The following is a 25,210-nucleotide window of genomic DNA, read 5'->3' on the forward strand; positions in this document are numbered from 1 at the left end:
GAGCACCACTTCCTCCTCACCTTCCGCAGCTTCCCATAGTCAATGAGCTCTGGACGATGTCTGTGAATGAGCGCACAGAATCCCAACCCATCCTTCCAGCTGAGAGAGAGAGAGAGGGATGGAGGGATGGAGGGGCAGAGAGAGAGATAAGAGGGGAACAGGGAGAGAGAGAGAAGAGGGGAGAAGGGAGAGAGGGATGGAGGGCCAGAGAGAGAGAGTGAGAGGGGGGAGAAGGAAGGAGAGGGAGAGAAAGAGAAAAGGGGAGAAGGGAGAGAGGGATGGAGGGGCAGAGAGAGAAAAGGGGAGAAGGGAGAGAGGGATGGAGGGGTAGAGAGAGAGAGAAAAGAAGAGAAGGGAGAGAGAGGGCAAAAGGGCACATTAATGCACTGTAGCACAAACACAGACTTCCCCTCCCAGGAAATACGCCCATCTTCAAGTATTGTAATAAAAGATCCTGTCAAATTCCTCCAAAAATGCTGAACTTGCTCCTCCCTTCTACGAAGCCTCTAATAAAATTGTCTCGCAGTTGCCAGGGAAATGCACCCCCCCGACCCCTCCCTCTTTCTGAGAGCCACTGTTTCCTCAATGGGGTCAAAGGTCGCCAGTGTTTATGTGCCAGCAGACTGGGGTCTTAACCGAATTACAGTGTCAGAGCGGACGCGGGCTCAGAGACACACTGCAGCCGTGGGCTGTGACACAGAGAGCCTGGTTTCATTAACGAACGCAGACGAAACAGCGAGGGGAGGGGGGGGGGCGAGCGGTGGGCGCACATGCCGAACATGAGACGGTGGATGGGGGGGAGATAAGGGGGGCATTGTTTTCTCACAGGGATCGAGAGTGTTCCCAACCGACCCCGTTCCCCCCCTGTAAAAAAAAAAAAATGAAAAATTAAATCAGAGCTATCTCCCAGACGCACACGCAAGTCACATCCCCGCTCTCGCTCTCCTCGCGCTCGCGCTCGCCTGCAGGCTGGACTGCCTCCCAGCTCGGCTGCCTGCGTGTGCGGTATGTTTCCACTGTCCCAGGATAACCTCCTCCTCCTCCTCCTCCTCCTCCCCCTCCTCCTCCCCCTCCTCCTCCTCCTCCTCCTCCTCCTCCGAACGAGCGCTTTCTCCGCTGCCGCGCTGTCAGAGAGCGGCTTCGCACGAGGATCCGCTCGTACGCACGTCACAGTAACGCTCAAACGCGCCGCGCCTCGACTCAAGCGCACCGACCGCCGCGCGGCCGCTAGCTGGGCCGGCGCGCGTACGAGCGGAGAGGCTCGCTGCCGGGGGGGAGGAGGCGGACTCACTGAGCCACGCTACATTCCTGTCACAGAAACATCCACCCTCACAGGCCAACGTTCTCCACCAACGCTCTCGACCTCTCCAACCGCCGACTCATCTTTTCCTACTGAAAAAAATCTGGCCTAAATTAGCTCGGTCTCCGTCCGGCCTGATCCATTCGCCGTGTCTGAGTCCGGCTCCGTTAATCTGGTTTCGATTAGCTCCCCCTGAGCCTGCCGAGACGAGCGTCGGATTCTCCCGCTCCCTTCGCTCCTCACCTGATGTGAAAATTCTGGATGTTGACGTTCTTGTAGGGAGCAGTCTTCCTCTGGCACCACAATAGCAGGCCCTCTTTGGCTGATGTCTCTGGGGGGGGGGGGGTACAAAGAGGGTCAAAGGTCAAAAAGTGGGAAAGCCCAGACAGGAAGGAATGGTGAGACAGCTAATCAAAACATGTCAGCAGCTTCGACACTCTCCGTGTGATTTACAACAGTGAGCGTGTGAACCTCAGCGCCACCACCTGAAATTTTCATGCCCCAGAGGTTTTCCGTGTTTATCTTGTGGGACGGCAGGATAATAATATGGTATCAGTGCTGTGACAGGCAGGCGGTTTGCAGGTGTCCATAGAAACAGAGAGACAGAGGAGAGTCTCTTCATACCTTCCACAGAGATGTCCTGTATGGCAAAGCGGAGGATTATGGTCCAGATCATTCCGAGAGTCATCTTGGCGTTACCATCAACGATCTCTGTGGGGGGGGAAAAAACCCCAATGTCAGCCTGTTCAACCTGCCAACATTCTCTCTCCCCTAAGTCAGAGTAAGTGGCACAATCCTGCTTTAATCGATTCAATGAAGTCACTGGGCTGTTTTTTCTCCACCAGATATTTCCCACAACCCTTTGCCCCCGCTTCAGCCAATAGAATAATTTATTACCTGCCCTGGGTCTACAATAGAAATCTGGCTTTTCAAGAAGCGAACATTAATTCAGCCTCTGTGGAAGAGAGGAGGGGACGTGACTGAGACCAGACAATGTTTATACTTTCCTGTCCAAGCGGGGTTTTATTCTGTAATTACTTAACTAATTAAACATGGTGGGTGCGCACTGCAAAGCTAAGAGCTCTATCAGTCTAAGAGCGGAGCTGTTTGGGGCAAAAAGCCAAGTGAAAAACAAAGTAACAAGAACGCAAACTGGTCAATTTCTCCTCATCTGCTCACAATATGGCGGCAGGCCCCTCCCACCAGGGTTTCAGTGTATTTTTTTCTCCGAAATTAATTATTCATTTCGTACACTAATCGCATAAGAGGCATGACCAGGGGAAGCATATGAACAGCTCAAGAGGGCCACAGGCCAATTTTCATGCAGACGTTGTCCTCCTATTTAAATCTGCATGATTATTCATCTCATTAGCATCTGCTTTTGACTTTGGAAGGAAAAAAAGCATATATTAAATTCTGGTTGTGAAATAACAAAAACAAGAAAGAAATGTGTAAAAAACAAAACAAAAACAAAAAAAGCGTTAAAAAAATGATAATCAGATTAGCGCAGAATCTGACAGATCAATCTGGAGGTACGACTCAAATCCCTGTAATTCCACTTGAGAACATCTTTGCCTGTTTGCTTCCCCCCCTGCCCTGACCCCCCCCCCCCCACCCCCAGGCCCGCCCTGGCTCTCCACGCCCCTCTCTCTCCCGCCTGCCTCTCCACGTCCCCACCCCCCGCCCCCAGGCCCGCCCGGCTGGCCACGCCCCCCCCCTCTCTCCCCACATGGTACAGCAGCGCCGCGCGTCCAACAGGGGATTCCAGCCAGCTAATCTGTCTGGAATGCAGGCCTGGCTTAGGCCCTATTATTCAGACCTCCATGTGGATTAACGCACAGAGGGAGGGGGGCGGAGGGGGGCAGATGGGGGGGACGGGGGGAGGGCCCAGGGCGCGTAAGATAGGTCAGATCGATTGAAACCCTCAGGCCAGGGTTAATTGGGCAGGGCCCGAAGCAGAGCTGATGAGCCCGTAAACAGGGAGCGTGTTTTTAGCGACGGCTAAACCTCATCATGGCGGCGTACCAGCTCCTGTACGACCAGTCGTGGCTGCTTGCGGTCTGCTGTTTGTGGTTATGGTCGTGGTCTTTCGTGGTTGATGTTTTTCCTAATGTGAGGTGTGAAAATGATAACCTGACAATAATACCAACACTGACTGGAGTTCCTGGAATATGCGAGTCTATATTTAGGCATCATTAATTTACACCACTCAGGGTTCTGTACCGATGCCTTCAACGCAAATTTCATACACCGATGTCCTACCTGAACTGCAAAACCAAACTAAAATTAAGCATGAAAAATGCCTCCAAAACAAACACAAAAAAAAAAACTGTTGCCAAGTTTGTATGCTATATTTTAGGCATCCTGGTTCATGTAGATGTCATCACTACGGCAACGTTTCATTATTTTTCTTCTGCCTGCTTATGGCTACAATAGAAAACTACTGTGAGAGCTGTTCTTGCAATTAAGAGTAAACACCGGTTTCACTGACTAATTCTGACGGGCATGTGCACAGCCACATTGTAATTAGCGTTTTTAAGAGTTAATATGTGTTTGTTTTTCATTTTCTAGTCTGTTTCTGTGTAAACTTGCTGACTGAAAAAGCTCCTCTGCACCTTGCAAATACTGCATGGTCTTTGGCGGCCATTTTACACGTTGTCACAAAGCACTCTGCACTCTATCTGATTGGCTATTAATTGACTTCATCCCGTGTCTATTTGCGGAGGCCTGCTGTAAATAACCCCGGCAAAGGCCGTCCACGAGCCAATCACGGCGAGCTCCGCAGTGGATCTCTGATGAGGTCGTCGGGCGCTCGTCCGACAGCGACGCAGCCCACATCGATCTGTTCGCAGAACTCATAACTGCAAACTTCCGTTAGAGGAGGCTGCCAAACAGCCAGCGGAGCGCAGCGGGGAATCTTTTAAACAGAGAGCGCTTCGCCTGTTCCAGCCCCTTTCCCCGCTGGGACGTCCCGCAACAGGGACTGCTCGTATATAAATCCTGTGTACTTCACAGCCCACTGGCCCCCTGACAAACCGTCACTGGAGACACCTAATGAATGCGCTGTCTGCGATGCGCTGGACCCAACATCCTGTCTCCTGGAGAGACTCCGCAGAGCTGTGACAGATGCAGTGGGGTGAAGGAGACATGCCCATCTCAGCCTACCGAAGCTTATATTAACCCTTTGAAGAGCAGGTTGTCTGCAATGTTGTTTTCAAAATTCTAAGTCAGTGTTCTAGAACTCCCATCGCTCTCAGTTACCAGTGGTGATTGTGACATCACCATTAGAATGTTCCACTAAGAACATTCCCATAGCATAATTGTGATCTTACACCATTAAAGGGTTAAACAGTCATCCGTGTTTGTCCAAGTAATATAATTTTTGTTTTCACTATTATTAAACAGCCAAAGATGTCGTCCAAATAATATGTTTTATCACTTTGGAAGCCTTGGGGGTTTTTAAAGGAGAAGCTTAAAATTAATGGTTTGAAATGCAGCTGTTTGGAGAAGCATTGTGAAGTTCCAGAAGAAAACACTAAAATGCTGTCTGCATTGTTATGTTATGAAGGCTCATGATGGTGAGCCACAGACTGTGACACAGATATTGAAGTTAGGGCATGTTTTAAATAAAACACCCTCAGGGGAAGCATAAAATGGATGTGGGCTTAAATTCCTCCTTTAATCTTTTTGCCAGGGATGGGCTGAAATTTAATACACTGAAATGTGCTGTGCTACAAAATATAACATATCTACCAAAAAATCCATCTGCAAATAGCAAATCTAAATAGTGAAGGAGCATAACCCATATTGCATATGAAATACACGCACGCGCACACACACGCACAGACACACACACAGACACACACGCACACACACACGCACACACACACACACACACACACACACACAGACACACACGCACACAGACACACACACACATACGCATACAGACACACACACACACACACAAGCACACAGATACACACACACACACACACACACACACACACACACACACGCACACAGACACACACACGCACACAGACACACACACACACACACACACACACAGACACACACACACACACACACACACACACAGACACACACGCACACAGACACACACACACATATGCATACAGACACACACACACACACACAAGCACACAGACACACACACACACACACACACACGCGCACACAGACACACTGAAAGCAGGTGTTTTATAAGCGGCTGCCTGCGGTGGTTTTGGTTGTTTACCACGGTAAAAAGACGCTGTTTACTTTCCGAGCTGCAGGGAACGGGGGGGGGGGGGGGCTGCAGTTATTTATGCTGAACAGTGAACAGCGTCAGCCCCCCAGGGGGGGAGAGAACCTTAACGCTCACTCCCGAAAACGCAGCGCTACACACATCTCCCAGCAAAACACCTGAACACCACCTCCGCCAAGCACAGCCCTTATTGTAACTCTGCAGCTCCACCTACACCAGCTCAGCTGCAGCCACACTCACGCCTTCACAACAACACGGTTTTAAAAAAAACCACATCGATTGGGCGACATGGTTTATTAGCGAAACTATCCGACTGGGATCGATCCGCCGCCCAGCGAAACGCACGGGCGCAACGAGACGCGCGAGCCGCGACCTTCACGCCCGCGCCGCGACCTTCACGCCCGCCGGGGAGGAAGGGGTCATTCAGACTCGGACCGAATTTCCCATGATGCACCGGTGCTCACCTTCCGCCCCGATGGACACCAGCTTGACCCCTTTGCTGGCGATGAAGTCCAGGGCCTTGTTGACGTTGGAGATCTTGTGCACCCGCATCTTCCCGCGCTCCGGTTTGGCCAAGCGCTCCCCTGGAACAAGAGAAACAGGACCGCAGGGTCAGGGCTGGACTGACGCTGCACAGCCAGCCTGTTACCCACTCCTGGGTTACACGCCTGCTATGGGGCGACACAGCTCAGGAGGTAAGAGCAGTTGTCTGGCAGTCGGAGGGTTGCCGGTTCGATCCCCGCCCTGGGCGTGTCGAAGTGTCCCTGAGCAAGACACCTAACCCCTAATTGCTCTGGTGAATGAGCGGCATCAATTGTAAAGCGCTTTGGATAAAAGTTATGTAAATATATAAATATATATGCTATATAAATGCAGTCCATTTACCATTACCACTCCTGTACAGCGGCTCAACGCTGGAGAAGGCCGCACAGCTCATTTAGCATGCAGACAATATAACAGAAAGGATATTCGTGAGCGCTGGTTGTTCTATTTTTGGGTTGGCACATTTTTCTGACCTGCCGGGTACCAAGCGGCGCTCGTGAAGCTGTGAGTTGAGCACGCCGCGTTTTAATTGACCCACTCCTGTTACGGGAGGGCGTTCCAACCTTAAATCACTCTCCACACGCGCTCGTTTTCTCCTTTTAACCGTCTTTCAGGCCCATTTGTCTTTCATCCACTATTTGGAACGCCCCCCTATCCTAACTGCAATATGCACTGCAAGACAGTACATCCACATTGCACTCATTTATCAGTCGCAGAGCAGCGTAAGAGAACACACGTGCATTGAGTTAGGACGTACCAGCTGCAGAGCCTAAATGGCTAACAGACATTCCCCGACCAGCCTCAGACAAACTCTGAATGCTTTCATCTGCACGCGTCTCTGCTGCCTGTCTGTTAATGTGACATCGCCAGAAGCCTTCTTGAGTTGAAGGGGACGATTTGCAGGCAGAGGCGGTAGTTCCGGAGGGCGTGGGGAGGGGAGGTGGGGTGGCGTGGGGTACGGGGGGGGGGGGGGCGCTCACCCGAGATGACCTCCAGCAGCAGCATGAGTTTGAGGCCGTCTCTGAAGTCCTCCTCGATGTTCTCGATCTGGGTGCCAGCCTTCCTGAGGTGGGAGTTGCACCATGCTGTGAACGTCTGAGAGGACGGGAGAGAGAGAGAGAGAGAGAGAGAGAGAGGGAGGGAAAGAGAGAGGGAGGGAAAGAGAGAGTGAGAGAGGGAGGGAGAGGGAGAGAGAGAGAGAGAGAGAGCGAGAGATAGGGAGGGAGGGAGGGAGAGAGAGAGAGTGAGAGAGGGAGGGAAAGAGAGAGAGAGAGAGAGGGAGGGAGAGAGGGAGGGAGAGAGTGAGAGACGCCGCTGTGAGAAGTGTTCCTCAGAGCAGCAGGGACGGCGCAGTAAGAGACGTGACATGGCGCCGCCGCACGCTGTTCCGGATCCCCTCCTTCCTCCCGGGTTGAAACGCGGTAACCATGGCGTCCCCGCTCGCAGGCGGTGGCCGCGGGCCCGGGGATTCTCAGACGCGGCTGGCGTGCTAACGTGCTAACGTCGTGATCAGAAACAGCTGCGCGTTCACGGCGTTCAAAACAGGAGTCGAACGGGAGCGTAGGAACGTGAGCGGGGGCCCCTCTCTCTCCGCCGCCCCCCCCCGCCCCCACCCCCACCCCGCGGCGAGGCCTCTTTACAAGGCCCGGCGCTAACTGCACGCACGGCGCGGCGCCTCGCGGCGTGTTTCCACTCGCGGCTGAGAGGAGCTCTCCGCCGGATAGTGAGGCTCTGAGAAGCCTTAATGAATCCCAGCCGCCGCCGCTCCACAAGGGTCCCCAACCCCCCCCCCTCCCCTCGACCCCCCTACTCCAGAGCTTACGGTGGCACAGATAAGAAGCCGGCAGCCTGGGCGGCGAGGTCACCGCGGCCAGAAGGGAGGCTACGCTAATGCTAATGCTAACGCTAACGGCGTTAGCTCCGGGACCGCTCCAGTGGGCCCTGTGTAGGCCTGCGGTCACACGCTATCAGACCCCGGTGGCGGAAAGGCAGCAGCCGCGTCACTGCGGTTCAGGTGCTGAGGTTAAAATGAGAAGATGAATTATATGCTAGATATGAATGTATTTTCACTAATATAGCAAATAAATAATATCCAGAATTTGATCTCATAACTGTAACTGTAGTGTAGGAGGGAGCCGGGGAGTGGTGAGAGAGTTCTGCAAAAGCTTTTCTCTCAGGAGTAATGAAGCAGACCTTCCTAACCTTATTAGGAAATCAGAAGGGCGTGAGAAGAGATGAGCTGCTAGTGTTAAATGCAAATATGACAGGTACATGGATGACACAAATGCTCAGAGGGACTGCCCCTCTGTGGGACTCTGACATCTTTCACGTGTGGACTGACTGAATTAAGAACTGTATTTACAGTTTTTGTCTCGTACCGTTTTTACGACGGTTTTTGGAACGGTGGGGGCGACGGTGGGGCGACATAGCTCAGGAGGTAAGAGCGGTTGTCTGGCAGTCGGAGGGTTGCCGGTTCAAACCCCGCCCTGGGCGTGTCAAAGTGTCCTTGAGCAAGACACCTTACCCCTAACCCCTAACTGCTCTGGCGAATGAGAGGCATCAATTGTGATTGCTTTGGATAAAAGCGCTATATAAATGCAGTCCATTTACCATTTACCATCCATTTGGAACATTACACAGGAGTGCAGTGTTCAGGTAGCGGGTGTGCAGTGTTCAGGTAGCAGGTGTGCAGTGTTCAGGTACCCGTGTACGGGATCGCTCTCAAAGCCACCCCCCGTGCCCCGTGTCTTATCCCGCCTCAGCGTCTCTGAAGTGAACGGCGCTGGAGCCAGACGGCGGGTCACACGGGCGGGCCCTAATCCCTAAATCCTGAACAGGGGCGGGAGTCAACGCGCGATGACACGGCAACGACGAGGATGAGGCTTCCTGTTAGTAACACTTCCTGTTCTGTAGTAAAGGAGACAGAGGATGAGTCACGCTCGCCGTCCCGCAGCGTGCTCCCCCCCTCCACCCCGCTGACCTGGCTATGACCCACGCTGCCCCGCCCCACCCCACCCGAAAACCGACCACCTATGTGTCATTATGAGTGTCATTTCTGTGGAAAGAGCCCAGAAGCAAGCCTCCCTCTGCCCAACCAACAGAAGCAGGCCTGCTGCTGGTGGCTGTGCTCTACATCAATCTGCCTGGATTCAACTCACTGTGATGGGAGAGTGCTGTCCTTTTCAGATACATTTATATTTCTGTGAGATCCTTTCTCGCTCCAGTGATGGAAGAAATTAGCCAATTTAACATACCAAGAACATGTACAATGCAGTAATATTATTACTGAAACACATGTGGCAGTGTAGAATAACGGTTTGGGCTTGTAACTCCTGGGAGGTTGCAGGTTTGACTCCCGGCTGAGGTACAGCAGAATTATTGTTTCTGTACCCCTGTGCTTAACCTGAGCAGCATTCAGTAGGCATCCAGCTGTATAAAATATTGTTTGTATTGTATTGTTGTATGTAAATGTAGGCACATGTCAGTCAGGATTAGCGCCTGTGCTGGATGCCTGTATGTTAAATGTAAATGCACCTGGAGATGCTTCAGGTGAGCCTTTCTGCCGCACTGCTGTCCTGCATTAATTCCAGGTCCCCGGCACCTTCAGTATGAACATCAGAGACTTCATAGCTCAGCAGTCTGTGGTTTGACGGCTGAGAGGAGCGATCGCATTCAGAGTCTCAGACATCCCCCGGTCTGTGTGCAGTTTGACAGCAGGGTTTGCTCGGGACTGACGCTCTGTGGAAGCAGGGATTGCTGGGAGAATCTCAAGGTTGTAAATATTAGTTCTCATTCCCCCGCCCCATCGCTGTCTCTGAGAACGGTAAAACAGCGGGGGCTGCATGCAGGAGAAATCCAGCACTGCTCACAGCGAATCTGAGCAGAACACTGGCTGCTCTGAAGCAGTGTTCAGTCCAAACTGACTGGGCTCCACCAATGAGAAGAAGCATCAAAAGAAACGGGGTATACAGCTCCTGCTGCCACAACCTGCCATGTTTCTCCTTTTCCTTTACCCTGCGCTCTCCATCTCTCTCTCCCCTCTCACTTTTCTATCTCCACTCTTCCACTTTCCATCTCAGTCTTGGCATCCTCCTCTTTCTCTCTCTCCCCCTCTCTCCCCCGCTCTCTCCCCTCTCCGTTCACAAAACATTTCCTGCTGCTGTGCCAATTCCATATTAGTGCAGTCCTTTACTTCCAAAAACAAGAGACAATCCCCCAACCCTCTCTTTCTCACACCACACACACACACATACACACAATCACACACACCACACACACACGCACACCACACACACACACACACATACACACAATCACACACACCACACACACACGCACGCACACACACATTGGGAAAGGATAGGAAGCTGTCATTGGCACCGTCTGACACAGGAAAGCACTTAACACTGTGGCCAATTCCTCAAGTGGTCTTCCAGGCTCTAATACTGGGAAGGACACACACACACACACACACACACACACACTCACACACACACACACACACACAAACACACACACATACACACACACACACTCACAGACACTGAAATAATTACTGTATTTCCTGAGGTGTGATGCAGCTAACAAGGAAGCCACAGCTGCCAGAGCTGGAGAAAGCAGGAACAATAAAGCAGAGACTGCAGATCCTCCATTTCACTCATTCCCAGAATGCACACTGAGCCTTCAGAAATGCTAATGAAGACCATGTCAGGGCAAGAGCTGTGTCCCCACCTCGGTCCACTTCACCCACATCCAAGTGTCACAGGGTTTAAAAAAGAGCAAACACTATTAAGGATTCTCAGCACCAGGAACACCACAGTCCTACCAGGTCACAAACTACAACCACTGTCCTACCGAGCTACAACCACAGTTCTAGTGAGCTATGAACTAGAGCCGCAGTCCTAACAAGTTATGAACTACAACCACAATCCTACCGAGTTATGAACTACAACCACGGTCCTATCGAGCTATGAACTACAACCATGGTCCCATCGAGCTATGAACTACAACCACGGTCCTATTGAGCTATGAACTACAACAACAGTCTTACCCAGCTATGAACTACAATCACAATCCTACCACGTTATGAACTACAACCACAGTCCTACTGAGTTATGAACTACAACCACAGTCCTACCGAGTTATGAACTACAACATATCCATTCCCCTGCAAAGGAATTATCCCTCACAAAGCAAGGAAAGGTGGAACAGAGGCTAAGAAATGCTGACTGAGGGTAACTAAATAAAGCTCAGGAGTGAAGCGGGTATTACAGGAGCTGTTCTGACGTGCCCTCGCCGGCACGCTCATAGTTTACACAATCGTCAGCTCTTCCCTCCGCTGGCACAGCGCGCCACCAGTGTTTATACCAGCGGGGCAGAGTCCCTCCTAACAAGACAGGGACCGGAGAAGGAAATGCAAACATACGTTCAAGAAGAGGTCCTGTCTAACCTTCACATATACTACAAAAAAAACAGATATGCGAACATTTATGAGGGTGTGTATGCATTTTTAATTCTTTATTTGGGATCGCAGTTAAACACAGACAATAAAGGGCTGGCTGACGTCAGGCAGACAACTTTCTATCTACTCATACAAGCAATGATGCCCAGACGTCTGGAAAGAATTATCAAAACTATCTGGTCATACAAGTAACTTAAAACATACACGACAACACACAAGCCCACACACACACATACACACACACACACACAGACACACACACATAGACATACACATTTCCTGTCTTCTACTAAATTGTCCAGCTCATAAAAATAAGTCGAGCATCTGGCTGCAGTGTGAGCAGAAGTGGAAAATGAGCTCTTCCAACGCACCTTCCCTCAAAGCGCAGCACAGACACAGCAGAGTGTCGCACAGACAGAGCAGAGTGTCACACAGACAGAGCGCAGCACAGACACAGCAGAGTGTCGCACAGACAGAGCGCAGCACAGACACAGCAGAGTGTAGCACAGACAGAGCGCAGCACAGACACAGCAGAGTGTCGCACAGACAGAGCAGAGTGTCACACAGACAGAGTGCAGCACAGACACAGCAGAGCGAAGCACAGACAGAGCAGAGTGTCACACAGACAGAGCGAAGCACAGACAGAGCAGAGTGTCACAGACAGAGTGCCACCACACAGACAGAGCATAGTGTCACAGACAGAGTGTCACACAGACAGAGTGTCACACAGACAGAGTGCCACCACACAGACAGAGCATAGTGTCACAGACAGAGCGCCACACAGACAGAGTGTCACACAGACAGAGCGCAGCACAGACACAGCAGAGTGTCGCACAGACAGAGCAGAGTGTCACACAGACAGAGTGCAGCACAGACACAGCAGAGCGAAGCACAGACAGAGCAGAGTGTCACACAGACAGAGCGAAGCACAGACAGAGCAGAGTGTCACAGACAGAGTGCCACCACACAGACAGAGCATAGTGTCACAGACAGAGTGTCACACAGACAGAGTGCCACCACACAGACAGAGCGCCACACAGACAGAGCATAGTGTCACAGACAGAGCGCCACACAGACAGTGTCACACAGACAGAGCGCCACACAGACAGAGTGTCACACAGACAGAGCAGAGTGTCACACAGACTGAGCGCCACACAGAGAGAGCGCCACCACACAGACAGAGTGTCACACAGACAGAGCAGAGTGTCACACAGACTGAGCGCCATGCCACACAGACACCCCCGTCATGGGAGCAGGGCCTCTAGCAACAGAGAGCTGAGCTCCAGCAGCACAGAGCCAGAGAGGATGCTGGGGCCTTAATGCATTCTCCTCTCTCCCCTTCCTCTACAGACCATGGGGAAATCAGCCTAGCCTACACTGCTCAGCCCGCTGTGCAGATGTGCAGCATGTGTGTGTGTGTGTGTGAGCCTGCAGCATGTGTGTGTGTGTGTGTGTATGCGTGTGTGTGTGTGTGAGCCTGCAGCATGTGTGTGTCTGTGTGTGTGGGTGTGTGTGTGTGTGTCTGTGTTTGTGTGTGCGTGTGTGTGTGTGTGTGTGTCTGTGTGAGCCTGCAGCATGTGTGTGTGTGTGTGTGTGTATGCGTTTGTGTGTGTGAGCCTGCAGCATGTGTGTGTCTGTGTGTGTGGGTGTGTGTGTGTGTGTCTGTGTTTGTGTGTGCGTGTGTGTGTGTGTGTGTGTGTGTGTGTCTGTGTGAGCCTGCAGCATGTGTGTGTGTGCATGTGTGTGTCTGTGTGTGTGGGTGTGTGTGTGTGTGTCTGTGTTTGTGTGTGCGTGTGTGTGTGTGTGTGTGTGTGTGTGTGTGTGTGAGCCTGCAGCATGTGTGTGTGTGTCTGTGTGTGGGTGTGTGTGTGTGTGTCTGTGTTTGTGTGTGCGTGTGTGTGTGTGTGTGTGTGTCTGTGTGAGCCTGCAGCATGTGTGTGTGTGTGCGTGTGTGTGTCTGTGTGTGTGTGTGTGTCTGTGTTTGTGTGTGCATGTGCGTGTGTGTGTGTGTGTGTGTGCGACTATGTGCCTGCATGTGTCAGTGTGTCCATGGCTGAGACAGCCTCTGCCTGAGAGAGCGGGGGAGTAGAGGATGGGGGAGAAGAGGAGAGGAAGAGGAAGCAGGGCTTTTGCTATGAATGAGTGGTGTTCTGATGACAGTGTACTGAGAACTGTGTTTCAGCAGCCTGAGATATTACAACATCAACGCGCACTCTCTCCTGAGTCAGTGCTCTCACACTGAAGCCATTGTTTTTGGGTCAGTACATTCACACGTTAGAAATATGCACACTCTGCTGCAGCTTTGAATGCCAGATCTGCACACACACACACAAACACAGACACACAGACACGCACACACGCGCACACACACACACACGCGTGCGTGTGGAGACCGTAGGCACTGATTCAGCAGGAAGAGAACACACACACACACACACACACACACTGTGAGCGTGGGACCTGATTCAGCAGTAAGAGAACACACACACACACACACACACACACACACACTGTGAGCGTGGGCCCTGATTCAGCAGGAAGAGAACACACACACACACACACACACACACACACACACTGTGAGCGTGGGCCCTGATTCAGCAGGAAGAGAACACACACACACACCGCACACACCCGCACGCACACACACACACAAGCCTGGGCTCGGGGCAAGCCCGCACGCTTCCTGCTGACTGAAAGCTGAATGTGACACGATTACTCCGGCTCTAACGAAACGAGCGAGCGGGGGCCAGAACTGCCCTTCAGAGAGCCCCGGGAGCCCGGAGCGGCCGCTAACGCGTTCCGCGCTCGCGTCCGAGCGGAGGGGCACGCGGCGGCGAGCGGGGCTGCCGCGGTATGGCGTGGTGCTGCGCGGCGCGGCGAAGCTTCGGCAGGCTTCTGCGCGGCCGGGAGAGCAGCCTGTGCGAGCAGCCAGCCCGCTGCCAAACAGAGCCCGCCCCCTCCGAGAAAAATGCTGCAGAGCGCCGAGAGAGCCGGGCGGGCGAGCGAGCGGCGCCCGGGTTGCCATGGAAACCGCGCAAAGTTGAAAAACCCACAAACGGCCTCGTTGCGCCGCATCTGTCAAAAAAAAAAAAACCCCCCACGCCTTTTTCCGCTCCCTGTTTTTACCCCCCCACCCCCCACCCTCCACCCTCCCCTCATCCACAACCAGGGCATTTCAGCCATTAAAGACGGGGACCTCCAGCACCCTGGGTTCTTCCCTGGTTATCTGCATCCACACAAACCTCACACATTTTTTTCTCCCTGTTCTCCCAGGAGAAAGTGTTTCATGTGTCGCGTTTCACCAAACACTCAGCCAAACTGAGTCAATCTACACACAGTGACCACCTTCTTCATATCGCTGCCTAATCGTAAGAAAACCAAAAGCCGAAAGCTGTCATAACTGGCTCCGTTGTCACGGTTGCTCTTTTCAGGTCTGAATGAAAATGACGAAGAGGAAGGAAAAACATTTGTTTAATTCTGAACCGGGCGGCAGAGAGTAGGAAATGAGGCCCAGATCTCTTTGGTTGGAAAGAGACGAGCGGTGCCCTGCTGGCTCCCATCTGGCTTCGTATCGGGCAGTGCCGCATAGTGGTTAAGGGGAACTGGGCCTGCAGCGCTGGGGTTGCGGGTTCAACTCCCAGCTGGAGCACTGCCACTGCACCCTTGAGCGAGGCACTTAAACTGAACTGTTTTAAGTGAAATATCCAGCTGTATAAATGGATTGTGTGCAAAAAGTAATCTGTGTAAGTTGTTCTGCATAAGGGCGTCTGCTAAATGCCTAAAATGTCTGATTTAATGACTATGCTGTCTGTGGCGTTTTCATCGACTGTAAGGCCTGTGCCACGCGTACTCTCCATGCCAAGGGGCATCTGGGTAGGTTCGTGATGCCAGCAGGACAGCAAGATGGGCAGCATATTCCCCATTCCAATCACTGTGTTTACAAGCCCCGCCCCTGGCCACAGACACAGCCTCTTCCCTCAGTCCCTGATACCCTTCCAGCCTGGTTTTGGCTCGAGGCGCATCACTGAGACCCGTCTGGAGCTCGGGTGAAGGTCCAGGGACCCGAGAGCCCAGCCGATTAACGGATGAGATTGGCGGGTACGGCGGTGCTTCGGGGGTTTCGTTAATTTCCAGAAAAGTCGTGGGCCAGACCAACCCATGGCCCTGAACTGAAATTTCCACATAAAACTGCGGTGAAACAAAACATTGGTTTGGTTGCGGTGACAGTGCTCCAAGAACAACCGCTCTAGTCCATCGACTCAAAAGTAATATTTAAATGGCAGTGTATAATAGCTCCAAGAGATTTCAAGCGTAAATAAAAAAAAGCTACAGCTAATAACTCCCAGAGTGCACCCTGTTATGCCGAAACACAGAGGCCTTTTGGGAGACATGAAGTCTTTTAGCCGTCAACCCTTTGGCCGACGAGACCCTTCGAGAAAACAGCCAGAACAAAGCGTATTAGATTGGCTGAGGGTAAAGGCAGGCGGCGCCCTGCACCCTTGACATTGGATGCCTGAGCCCAGAACAGCAGAACACGATAGACTACGACCGGCTTCCTCCCATCAGAGTTAGGGCCTACCAGTTCATCTGAAAGTCCGCAGAGTATTTGGTCCTAACTAGGTCAAACCATTTAGACCTAAAAATATATGAGTTCCTTTCTACTGTACGCTGGAACAGATTGACTTTGACTGGCCAGAAATAGTTCCACATTACATTCTGGTTTTTTCTTTTTTTTTGGGGTTTTAAGATGTATGTTTGACAGATCTCAGGCATATACGTTGCCCCGTTTGTTGGAATACGATTAAATGACGAGAGAGTTTCACACCTGGAGTACGGAATGCCTGGAACAACTGTACACTACAGAAAATACAGTGTCTGTGGAAGACAAATTTAGATCGTATGAATTCCTGCAATTCCAGAATGTCTGTGGTGATGTCATAAGCCCGGAATTAAGTGCATAGAACAGCACTCTCGTGACTTATGTCATTAAGTGTGCATATTTCTGTCACATACTGCAGACTGCCCACGTCCTGCTTGTGGTTTTTTACCCAGACTTCCCCTGCGAAAATCACAGCCTCTATTCAGATCAACCACTCACATAAATCTATGGTATCTGAACGTCTTGAGTTTAAATCCCGACCGAGGGCCTTTCTGTGTGTGTGAGTTTGCATGTTTTCCCCATGTCCACGTGGCTTTCCTCCAGGTACTCCAGTTTCCCCCCTCAGTCCAAACACATGCAGTTGGCTAATCGGAGAGTCTAAATTGCCTGTAGCCATGAATGAGTGAGTGAATGGTGTGTGTGGGCCCTGAGATGGATTGGCAACTTGTCCAGGATGTATTCGTGTCCCTCGCCCAATGCCTGCTGGGATAGGCTCCAGCACCCAGCCATGACCCTGACCAGCAGCTTAGAAAATGAATGGATGAGTGGACCTAAATATCTGTGGTATCTCTATTTGCACTGAAGTGAATAAATAAATGAACTCTATGCATGGCGTCAATGTATAATGGACAAAAAGTCAAGCTAAACCCCCACTCAAGAAAAACTGTGCACCTTTCAAAGCCAGGAGTTCCCTATAATACAATGGAAATATTGTATTAGGCCCTTTTCACCACTGACCACCAGGTGATTAGGAAAGGTTAGCCTCCATAGCAACAGCACTGCTGTTAGCCTCCATAGCAACAGTACTGCTGTTAGCCTCCATAGCTACAGCACTGCTGTTAGCCTCCATAGCAACAGTACTGCTGTTAGCCTCCATAGCAACAGTACTGCTGTTAGCCTCCATAGTGACAGCACTGCTGTTAGCCTCCATAGCAACAGTACTGCTGTTAGCCTCCATAGCAACAGCACTGCTGTTAGCCTCCATTGCCACAGCACTGCTGTTAGCCTCTATAGCGACAGCACTGCTGTTAGCCTCCATAGCAACAGCACTGCTGTTAGCCTCTATAGCGACAACACTGTTATTAGCCTCCATAGCGACAGCACTACTGTTCGCCTCCATTGCCACAGCAGTGCTGACTCCACATAGGAAAAAAGTGAGAGAGGTGTGGTTGTCTGGGCCTGGGATGAAGGACACTATTTCTGTGTCAACTTAAGAGAACAAAGTATTAATGAACACAGGACCTATTTTCAGAGTTGTGAGTTGTGACATAGCAGGCCCATTTAAAATAGAGCAGTCTGTGCCGCCAGAAAGAGTCTGCATCAACGGAGAAAACTCCAGCTGTTGCAGGTGACCCCTTCAGGAGTCACAACAACCCAGTCAAAAAGCTCATTCTAGGGACTACACAAACATGTCAGAGGTGAAGCTCAGTATTAGCGTCCATAAGCTGTCCAGCACGTGACTCGCAGTCCAGAGCAAAGGTAAGAGGTGACAGAGGAGAGGAGCAGTAAAGCAGCCAAACATCCATCACTGATAAAACCCTCTTTCACACACACACAGACATACAGTATGGAGCCACTTACACACCCCTCCCCCCCCCCACCCCCACCCCCACTGACATCTCATCATATCTCCTTTAATGGTGGTTCTGTCACAGTCCACACGCATAGAGGAATTTAAATATTAGTGTTAGTTACAGCTCAGCTGCAGGGACTGCAAGCAGCCATGAGCCACTGCAGCATCCCCATGGAGGGTGGCGGGGCGGGGGGGTGGGGGCAGGGAGAGGAAAAAGCACCTCCTGGTACACAAGTTCACCCTCTAACGCCCCCCCCCCCCCAAATCTCACCGCCAACCTTCAACCACAGTCCCATGTGCCTGTATTAAGATTTGCACTGTGTTAAGGAAAAGAGAAGAGAGACACAATGGTGCTTTGTAGTGAGTATGCTGATGGTGATTAAGACTGGCTGCAGGGAATCATGCACCAGGTGTAAGAAGAACCCGGGGGGAAAAAACCCCGCTAAAGCCCTCCGAAATCCTGCTAAAACAGGGCCTCCTGCCCCCTCAGTAGGACCCAGACGGCCCGCTGAGCAACCACGCGGGGTTACTCTGCACACCCAGCTGTGTCCCTCCTGCAGGACACCTGCCAGCACTGAGAGAGAGAGAGAGAGAGACAGAGAGGAGGGAGAGAGAGAGAGAGACAGAGAGGGGAGAGAGAGAGAGAGACAGAGAGGGGAAACAGAGAGAGACAGAGAGAGGAGAGAGAGAGGGAGAGAGGAAGTGGGGAGAGAGAGAAACAGAGATAGAGGGGGTGAGAGACAGAGAGAGGGAGGGAGAGAGACAGAGAGAGAGGAGGGAGAAGAGGGGAGGCAGGCAGAGACAGAGTGAAGTGAGAGAAAGAGAGGAGGGAGGTGGTGATTGAAACCAAGAAAGAAAGAGAGACAGAAAGATGGGAGGGAGGCAGAGAGATAAAGACAGGGTGAGGGGCCGAGAGAGAGAGAGAGAGAAAGAGAGTAGTGGGGCGGAGATAGAGAGAGTGGGAGAAAGAAAGAGAGAGAGAGAGAGAGAGCTCTCCAGAAACAAGCAGGGGGAACAGCGAGCGCACGGCCCAGTCAGCACACTCTGCTGGGAGGCAGGGCCTGGTCTCTGCCCGCTCTCTCTCTCTCTCTCTCTGGCTGGAAGGGCTGCTGACGGCTCCGTTTTTCGTCCGGGCCGGGTGCGTTCCCCCTCTAAACGCTGCGCGGTGACCCGCGGTCCCGTCCAGCGCCTGACCGAAAAAAAGAGCGCGACCAACAAAATCTCCTCGCCGTTCTGAGGACCGGACCGTGTGACACACCGGTGGTTCTGTGGCGAAGGCACCACAAGAGCGTGACGCCTGAGAACCAGCACGCACGCTGTTTCACAATGAATACTGCACACTTCAGAAAAGAACTGAGAGCTGGCTAACGGCTCCAATGACACCGGCTTCCACTGCAGAGAGAAATCAAAATGGGTGCGTAGTCTGGCCCATCGTACTGCTATTCTAATGGCCGCCGGGCTCGAATAAATCAATAATATTCATCGCCGCAGACAATGAGAAAAAAATATTGACCTTCTCCGTGCTGGCGAGCGCCTGGGTAACAGTGGGCCCAGGGAGAAGGACAGCACCGTGGAGACCTCGTTCATCAGTCACGCACAGAAACGTATACTACGTTTTTAGTGCCCCTTTTTTTTTTTCTTACGCACAGGACGTAGGGTTTTTCGTCTGGAAACATTCTTAAAACAAAGCGTAGTTCATAAAGCTGGCGTTCAATCGTTTACATGTGGGCACGGTTCTAAAGCTGTGGTCAATGCTGTGTGCTTGTGCGCACATTTTGAATTTGGCACTGAAAACAGCGGTAAAAATGTTGGGAGAGTGGGCGTTTGCATTCGACCACTTTACAACAATGTTTGTGCACAGCTGGTCAATGAGAGCTGCTCTCTTCTGCAGTGTATGAGCACATCAACATTAGGAGAGCCAATGGGGCCCCAGCAGGAATCCTATTGAAATGAACAGAGGCCCCTTCTTCTCTTTACTGTTACTGGACTGTGCCTCACCCCAGCTTTTAAAATTAAGGTTCGCTGCCAACCACTTACAATAATACTTGAATTCAAGCAGTCTGCTTTCAAACAGCGCACCCCCTCCTGCAACCCCTCCCCCCCCCCCCCCCCCCCACCGACCACAATCTGATCAGCAAAAAGAAAAAACTTCCATCTATCACCATCCATCCGCTCCTTTGCTGAGGAGAGATGGGGGGAGATAGATCTGGGAGAAGAGGAGAGTGAGAAGGGAAATGTGGATGGGCGAGGGGAGGTGGGGGGGGATGGGTGACAGTGACTTGATCCCTATCCCTTCAGACCCGCTGTCTGCACCCCGCAGTCTTGGATCTCAGAGCAGATGACGCAGGACTGACTGTGTGCAGGTGACAGCCCGGCACATTTTGGGCAGCTGTGAGCTCATGAATAATTAATAATCCCCCCTTGTGTCTGGCTGGGGGGGGGGGGGGGGGGGAGAACTGTGTGACAGAGAAAAAGGCTCTGAGGAAGAGAACCGGAGACGACACCTCTGGAGCAGGAGGCATCATGGGAAATCAGACAGGAAACGGTGGTGGCTAAACTGAGCATCACCTCTTACACTGATGGACTGTCAATTCCCTGTGACATCACAAAGGAGCGTGGCTTCCGGAACACCGGGCCTCTGAGGTGCGTGAATGGAACTTCTCTCTGGAAGCCACGCCTGCTGCCTCCTGACTCCGCCCCCTCCCACAGGGCCATTGTAGAGGAGAGTGTACAGAGTTGTGTTTGCCCCATGTTCTATTTACCTAGATCTGCCCTCACGTCATTCATACATTCACATTTTAAAAAAAACAAACGAGCAGAAGCACACACATAATATACACAGGCAAATACAAACAGAGAAACACACACACACAAGTATAAACACACAAAACTGAGCTATGCACACAGGCACATATACACACACACACACACACACATATAGAAACTCACAGACACACAAGGACCCATTTAGACAGACACAGACATACACACAGTCTGATTTCACGCACGTGCACACACACACAGGCTGATTTCCATAAGTCCTATCCACTTGATAGTGAGCAAAGCAGGGAACAAAGCCATAAGTATGCACTGCACACACACACAGTATGCAAGCACACACAGGCACAATCTTGTTCTCACAGCAGATCACCATCTATCAGCACACATGTGACCGTGACTCAGAGAGCTCCACTGACCCAGACACGCTTCGGTATGAGATGTTTCTCCTGACTCCACTTCCTCTCCTCTCCCATCAGGAAATGCCTCTCAAGGCCCCGCCCCCCACAACTAACTCCTATCCAATCGGAAACAATTTCACATTTCATATGCAAATGCCACTAAAAATGCCCTTTAAGGGCTCTTATGCAACATTCCATGTTTGCTCCGCCCCTTCTCCAACCTGATTCGTCTCCAGTCTTCCATATCTTCAGCTATATACCCTATATTCCCATACCCCCCCCCCCCCCCCCAAGAAATGTCTAATTTTAAAACGTTCCACAAGTTAATTCGAGTGACAATGAATTACCTATTGCCAGCGTGTTATGGCCCATTTATTACACCCTCATTAACTCTGTTATTTGGGTTGTTGGCCCAAAACTAGGCCTTTTCTTTGAAGGCACTAATTGTAAGTTGCTCTGGATAAGGGCATCAGCTGAATGGTAAATTAGCATTTTTTCATGGTTGGGAAACGGAAGCATTCATATTTAAACTTTGTCCAGATTACCTGCAGGTGCTTCATCAAAACAATATGTGAATTTCTCCCAGAAATCTCTATTATAAGCCGTTAGAAACTAGGTCATCTGACTTCTACAACCAGCTGTCTGTTCTCAGACAAAACAAACTGCCACTTCCTGGTCACTGGAACGTCTTTCCACAGGAGTCGCTTCTCCTCCTCGTGTTATGCTTTATAAGCTTTATAATTCTTACACGGGAATGACAGTTGGAAGTCGTTTGTAAAGCAAGCGGTCCAAATCTGGGTCTGCGACTGAAGCAGTTGGTGATGCTGTGTTTGCACCAAAGCCTGCCTCTGACATTTGCAAGGCTTCAAGACAAGAGCAGCTTAATTGAACGCGTTTGGCTTCCCCAGAGAGAACATTCTTTACGCACAGCAGACAACTTAACAAGGGTCATGGCCCAAATAATTCTATGGAGAGGGCAAAGTTCACAAGCTGGAAGAAGAGGCCATTACAGTCTGTTAAACTCTGCGTCTGATGGCTGAAGTCGCGGACTCTTCAAATGGTTAGCAATAGTGACAATTTTGCATTGAAGGAATATAAACAGAGAAAGAAACCTACTACATTCCAGAAGAGTTTAAATAAATCATTAAGAACGCAATCAGTCATAATTTAGCTTATATTGTTGCTCACAGTAATAGTACAAGAGGACGCTTCGATCCAGGAAACAGGGAAGCCAAAAGTGCATTATTTAAACATTTACCCAAAATAATACAAACACATAAATGGAAGATGCATCAGCAACTGTCCATCTAACATTTATTTCAATCACATACGGTGATCTATTTACTAAAATGGGAACTGCGCATGCACTGAATTGCATTTCGTAAACATTTAGGGCCTGATTTAGTAAGAGCTTAATCATGTGCAAAACTTCAGCACACACAAAAGCAATAACATGACCAATGGCTGATCACGGTATTTGTTTTGCACCAATCATTGGTTGTGGTATTAGTTTGGCATGTGCTAAAAGGTTCTGCCTGTGCTAAAGGTCTTGGAAAATCAGGCCCTTAATAACTAACCACTCAGCTGTACAAAGTTTGAATTCCCACACTTATTTTTTCTGCTTAACAATTTTAGGTAATATATCTCCAACCTCCGTTATCAGAATAATGATAGTCTGCTGACTGCATATGAAAGATGTCAAAATAATTTGAAGGCAGATATTTAGAGTGAAAGCCCCCTCTCCAGCTTAAGGACAGGAAGTAGACTGCGCTCAGCAGTAGAATGCAGATGAGCGGGTCGCTAGGATAGGGGGGGTTGACCCACGGCTGGGACGGAGTGGGTCTTACACGCGCCTCATCCTCCTGAGAAATTTAGGCACCATGAAACTCCAAAATAAGCTGCCGCTGCTGCCCAGTGCAGGTGACGTGCACGAGCTGCGCAGGGTTCGAAGGGTCCAAGGTGCACTCTCAAAACAGGCGCGCTAAAAACAACACAAAACGTGTCGTTTTTTAACACACCTCCATCTCCAGTTAAGGAGACAACACATTTTGTGTTACTTTCAACACAGTCTGTGTTTAAAATGTCTCCCTTTGTAACACATAAAGTTGTATATATTTGTAGCCCAAAAGTAGTAACATTGACACGAAATGTGTGGAAAGTAACACAAAGCGTTTATTGCACATTAACACATCCTTTCTGAGTGTGTGGCGTCTCGCTGCACTGATGTTTAAGCAGAGGGTAAAGTTGATACTGGGGCCAGGATATGAGGGTAGATGGTGAACTGGAAGTGAATGATACAATGAATCAAATAAACGCCTAACGGACCAGTGTTTTCTAGTCCCGCTTTCCCCCTCAGTGCAGGAGAAGAATAAACAGGCATCGACTTCCCTCGAAAGAAGGGAGAAAGCAGCCGGTTCAGGGGAGAAACTAGTTGAACGAGATATCTCGGTTACAGGCAACCAGTATCTGCAGAGCCAACGACACAGGAGGGCTCCAGGGTGTAAGTCTAGAGGGCTCTCTTTCACTAAAAGCTATTCATTAGCAGCCCAAAACAAGACATTTGGGTTAATTATAAAACATGTACTACTGAGGCTCTCAGTTTGTTTATACAGTATCATATTTCAGCCCAGAACAGGGGGGAGGGGTTCGGGGGCTGGGGGGAGGAGGCGGGGGAGGGACGAGGGACGGATGAGGAGTAACTGAGCTGCAGACCCAGGAAGTTAAAACATCAGGGCACTGAATCAGGATTGTGCGTCACCCTCGCTCAGTTAGGCCATCACTCCTGCTCGGATAGCCACACTGGACGCAGACACATAAAAGCTTCTGGGGCAGGAGCAATGTGTAGGGGTACAAGGGGCGCAGCAGCGTTAATAACCCCGGGTGGGAGGGTGGTGGTGGGGGGGGGGGGGGGGGGGGGGCGCTGGTGACCCCATCAGTCAGCCGGAACGAGGTGCGGGCAGAGGAGCGTGACGGAAGCTCCAGGCCTCGTAGAGGAGCTCCGCGATTTATGGTGCGGAGCGTCGACAGTGACCAGCGCTGCACACACACGCCACAACCACACACCCGGGCCACCTGCACCTGTCTCCTGCTGATCCTCACTCCTCTGCTTCAAAGCATAGAAGGCCACTTAACCCATGAAGTTGTGACATCACAAATATGTGATTAGAATGTTCTTAAACTGAACATTCTAACGCTGATGTAACAATCACTACTGGTAACTGAAAGCAATGGAGTTCTAGAACACTGACTAAGAATGTTGAAAAAAACATTCCAAAAAACCTTCTCTGCAAAGGATTAAGCTAGGGGCCATATCAAATGGAGCAGGGCTTGATGACAGCTCTGGAAACCAAAAAATGGGTAACCGTTACCCAGGGTGACACACAGATCATTTTTTATATTACCCAGTTACAATGCTGAAGGTTTTACAGAGCCGATTCAGATGTGATACACATTGCTGAAGGGAAGTAAATTCAGCGCCCCACCTGGGAATTGCCCCTGCTACATACTGGTAAAGAGTTCCAGCTCCCAAACACCACTTCCTCCTGCTGTATCCCCAACTGAGCTAAAAAATCATGCTGCTGACTGGCCCATGTTTAGCACCAGATCTGGAGTAGACAGGACGGTCTGGTGACTCAGCATATGGGGCATTACTGAAGCTGAACTGTCACATGAGAGAGGGTCTCTTTCAGTGGGGCAGGGGGGAGGACTGGGGTTTGGGTCTGTAGACTGGAGCAATCATCTGACATTCCTGGCTTTGTCACAACTGGTCTGTATCGCTCGCCTTTGTTGTCACTACACACACGCGTGCGAGCATGCACACACGCACATACAAACAGAGATACACATAAGTACACAGAGACACAGAAACACACACACACACAGAGGAGGATCATGGGAAACAGAAGAATCTGATGACATGGGCCATTTTTGGGTGCCTTCCCACAGATGATACTGCTGTAATATAGACAATTCATGATGAAAACCAGTTTTCAAACAGATGTT

General features: G+C 50.8%; 1 protein-coding gene across 6 annotated transcripts in view; it reads right to left on the reverse strand.

The window, feature by feature from the left end:
* The window catches only part of actn1 (actinin, alpha 1), a 45,866-nt gene that overhangs the window by 16,068 nt on the left and 4,588 nt on the right, over nt 1-25,210 (reverse strand). For all 6 annotated transcript variants that reach the window (XM_035403311.1, XM_035403349.1, XM_035403303.1 and 3 more), the window contains exons 2-6: nt 7,094-7,208; nt 6,035-6,154; nt 1,925-2,011; nt 1,544-1,631; nt 21-99 (exon numbers count right to left, since the gene is read on the reverse strand). In XM_035403311.1, the coding sequence (XP_035259202.1) occupies nt 21-99; nt 1,544-1,631; nt 1,925-2,011; nt 6,035-6,154; nt 7,094-7,208 (489 nt within the window). The remainder of the gene's footprint in view (nt 1-20; nt 100-1,543; nt 1,632-1,924; nt 2,012-6,034; nt 6,155-7,093; nt 7,209-25,210) is intronic.

Source organism: Anguilla anguilla, chromosome 1 (genome assembly GCF_013347855.1).
Source record: "Anguilla anguilla isolate fAngAng1 chromosome 1, fAngAng1.pri, whole genome shotgun sequence".
In the NCBI taxonomy this organism is placed as follows: domain Eukaryota; kingdom Metazoa; phylum Chordata; class Actinopteri; order Anguilliformes; family Anguillidae; genus Anguilla; species Anguilla anguilla.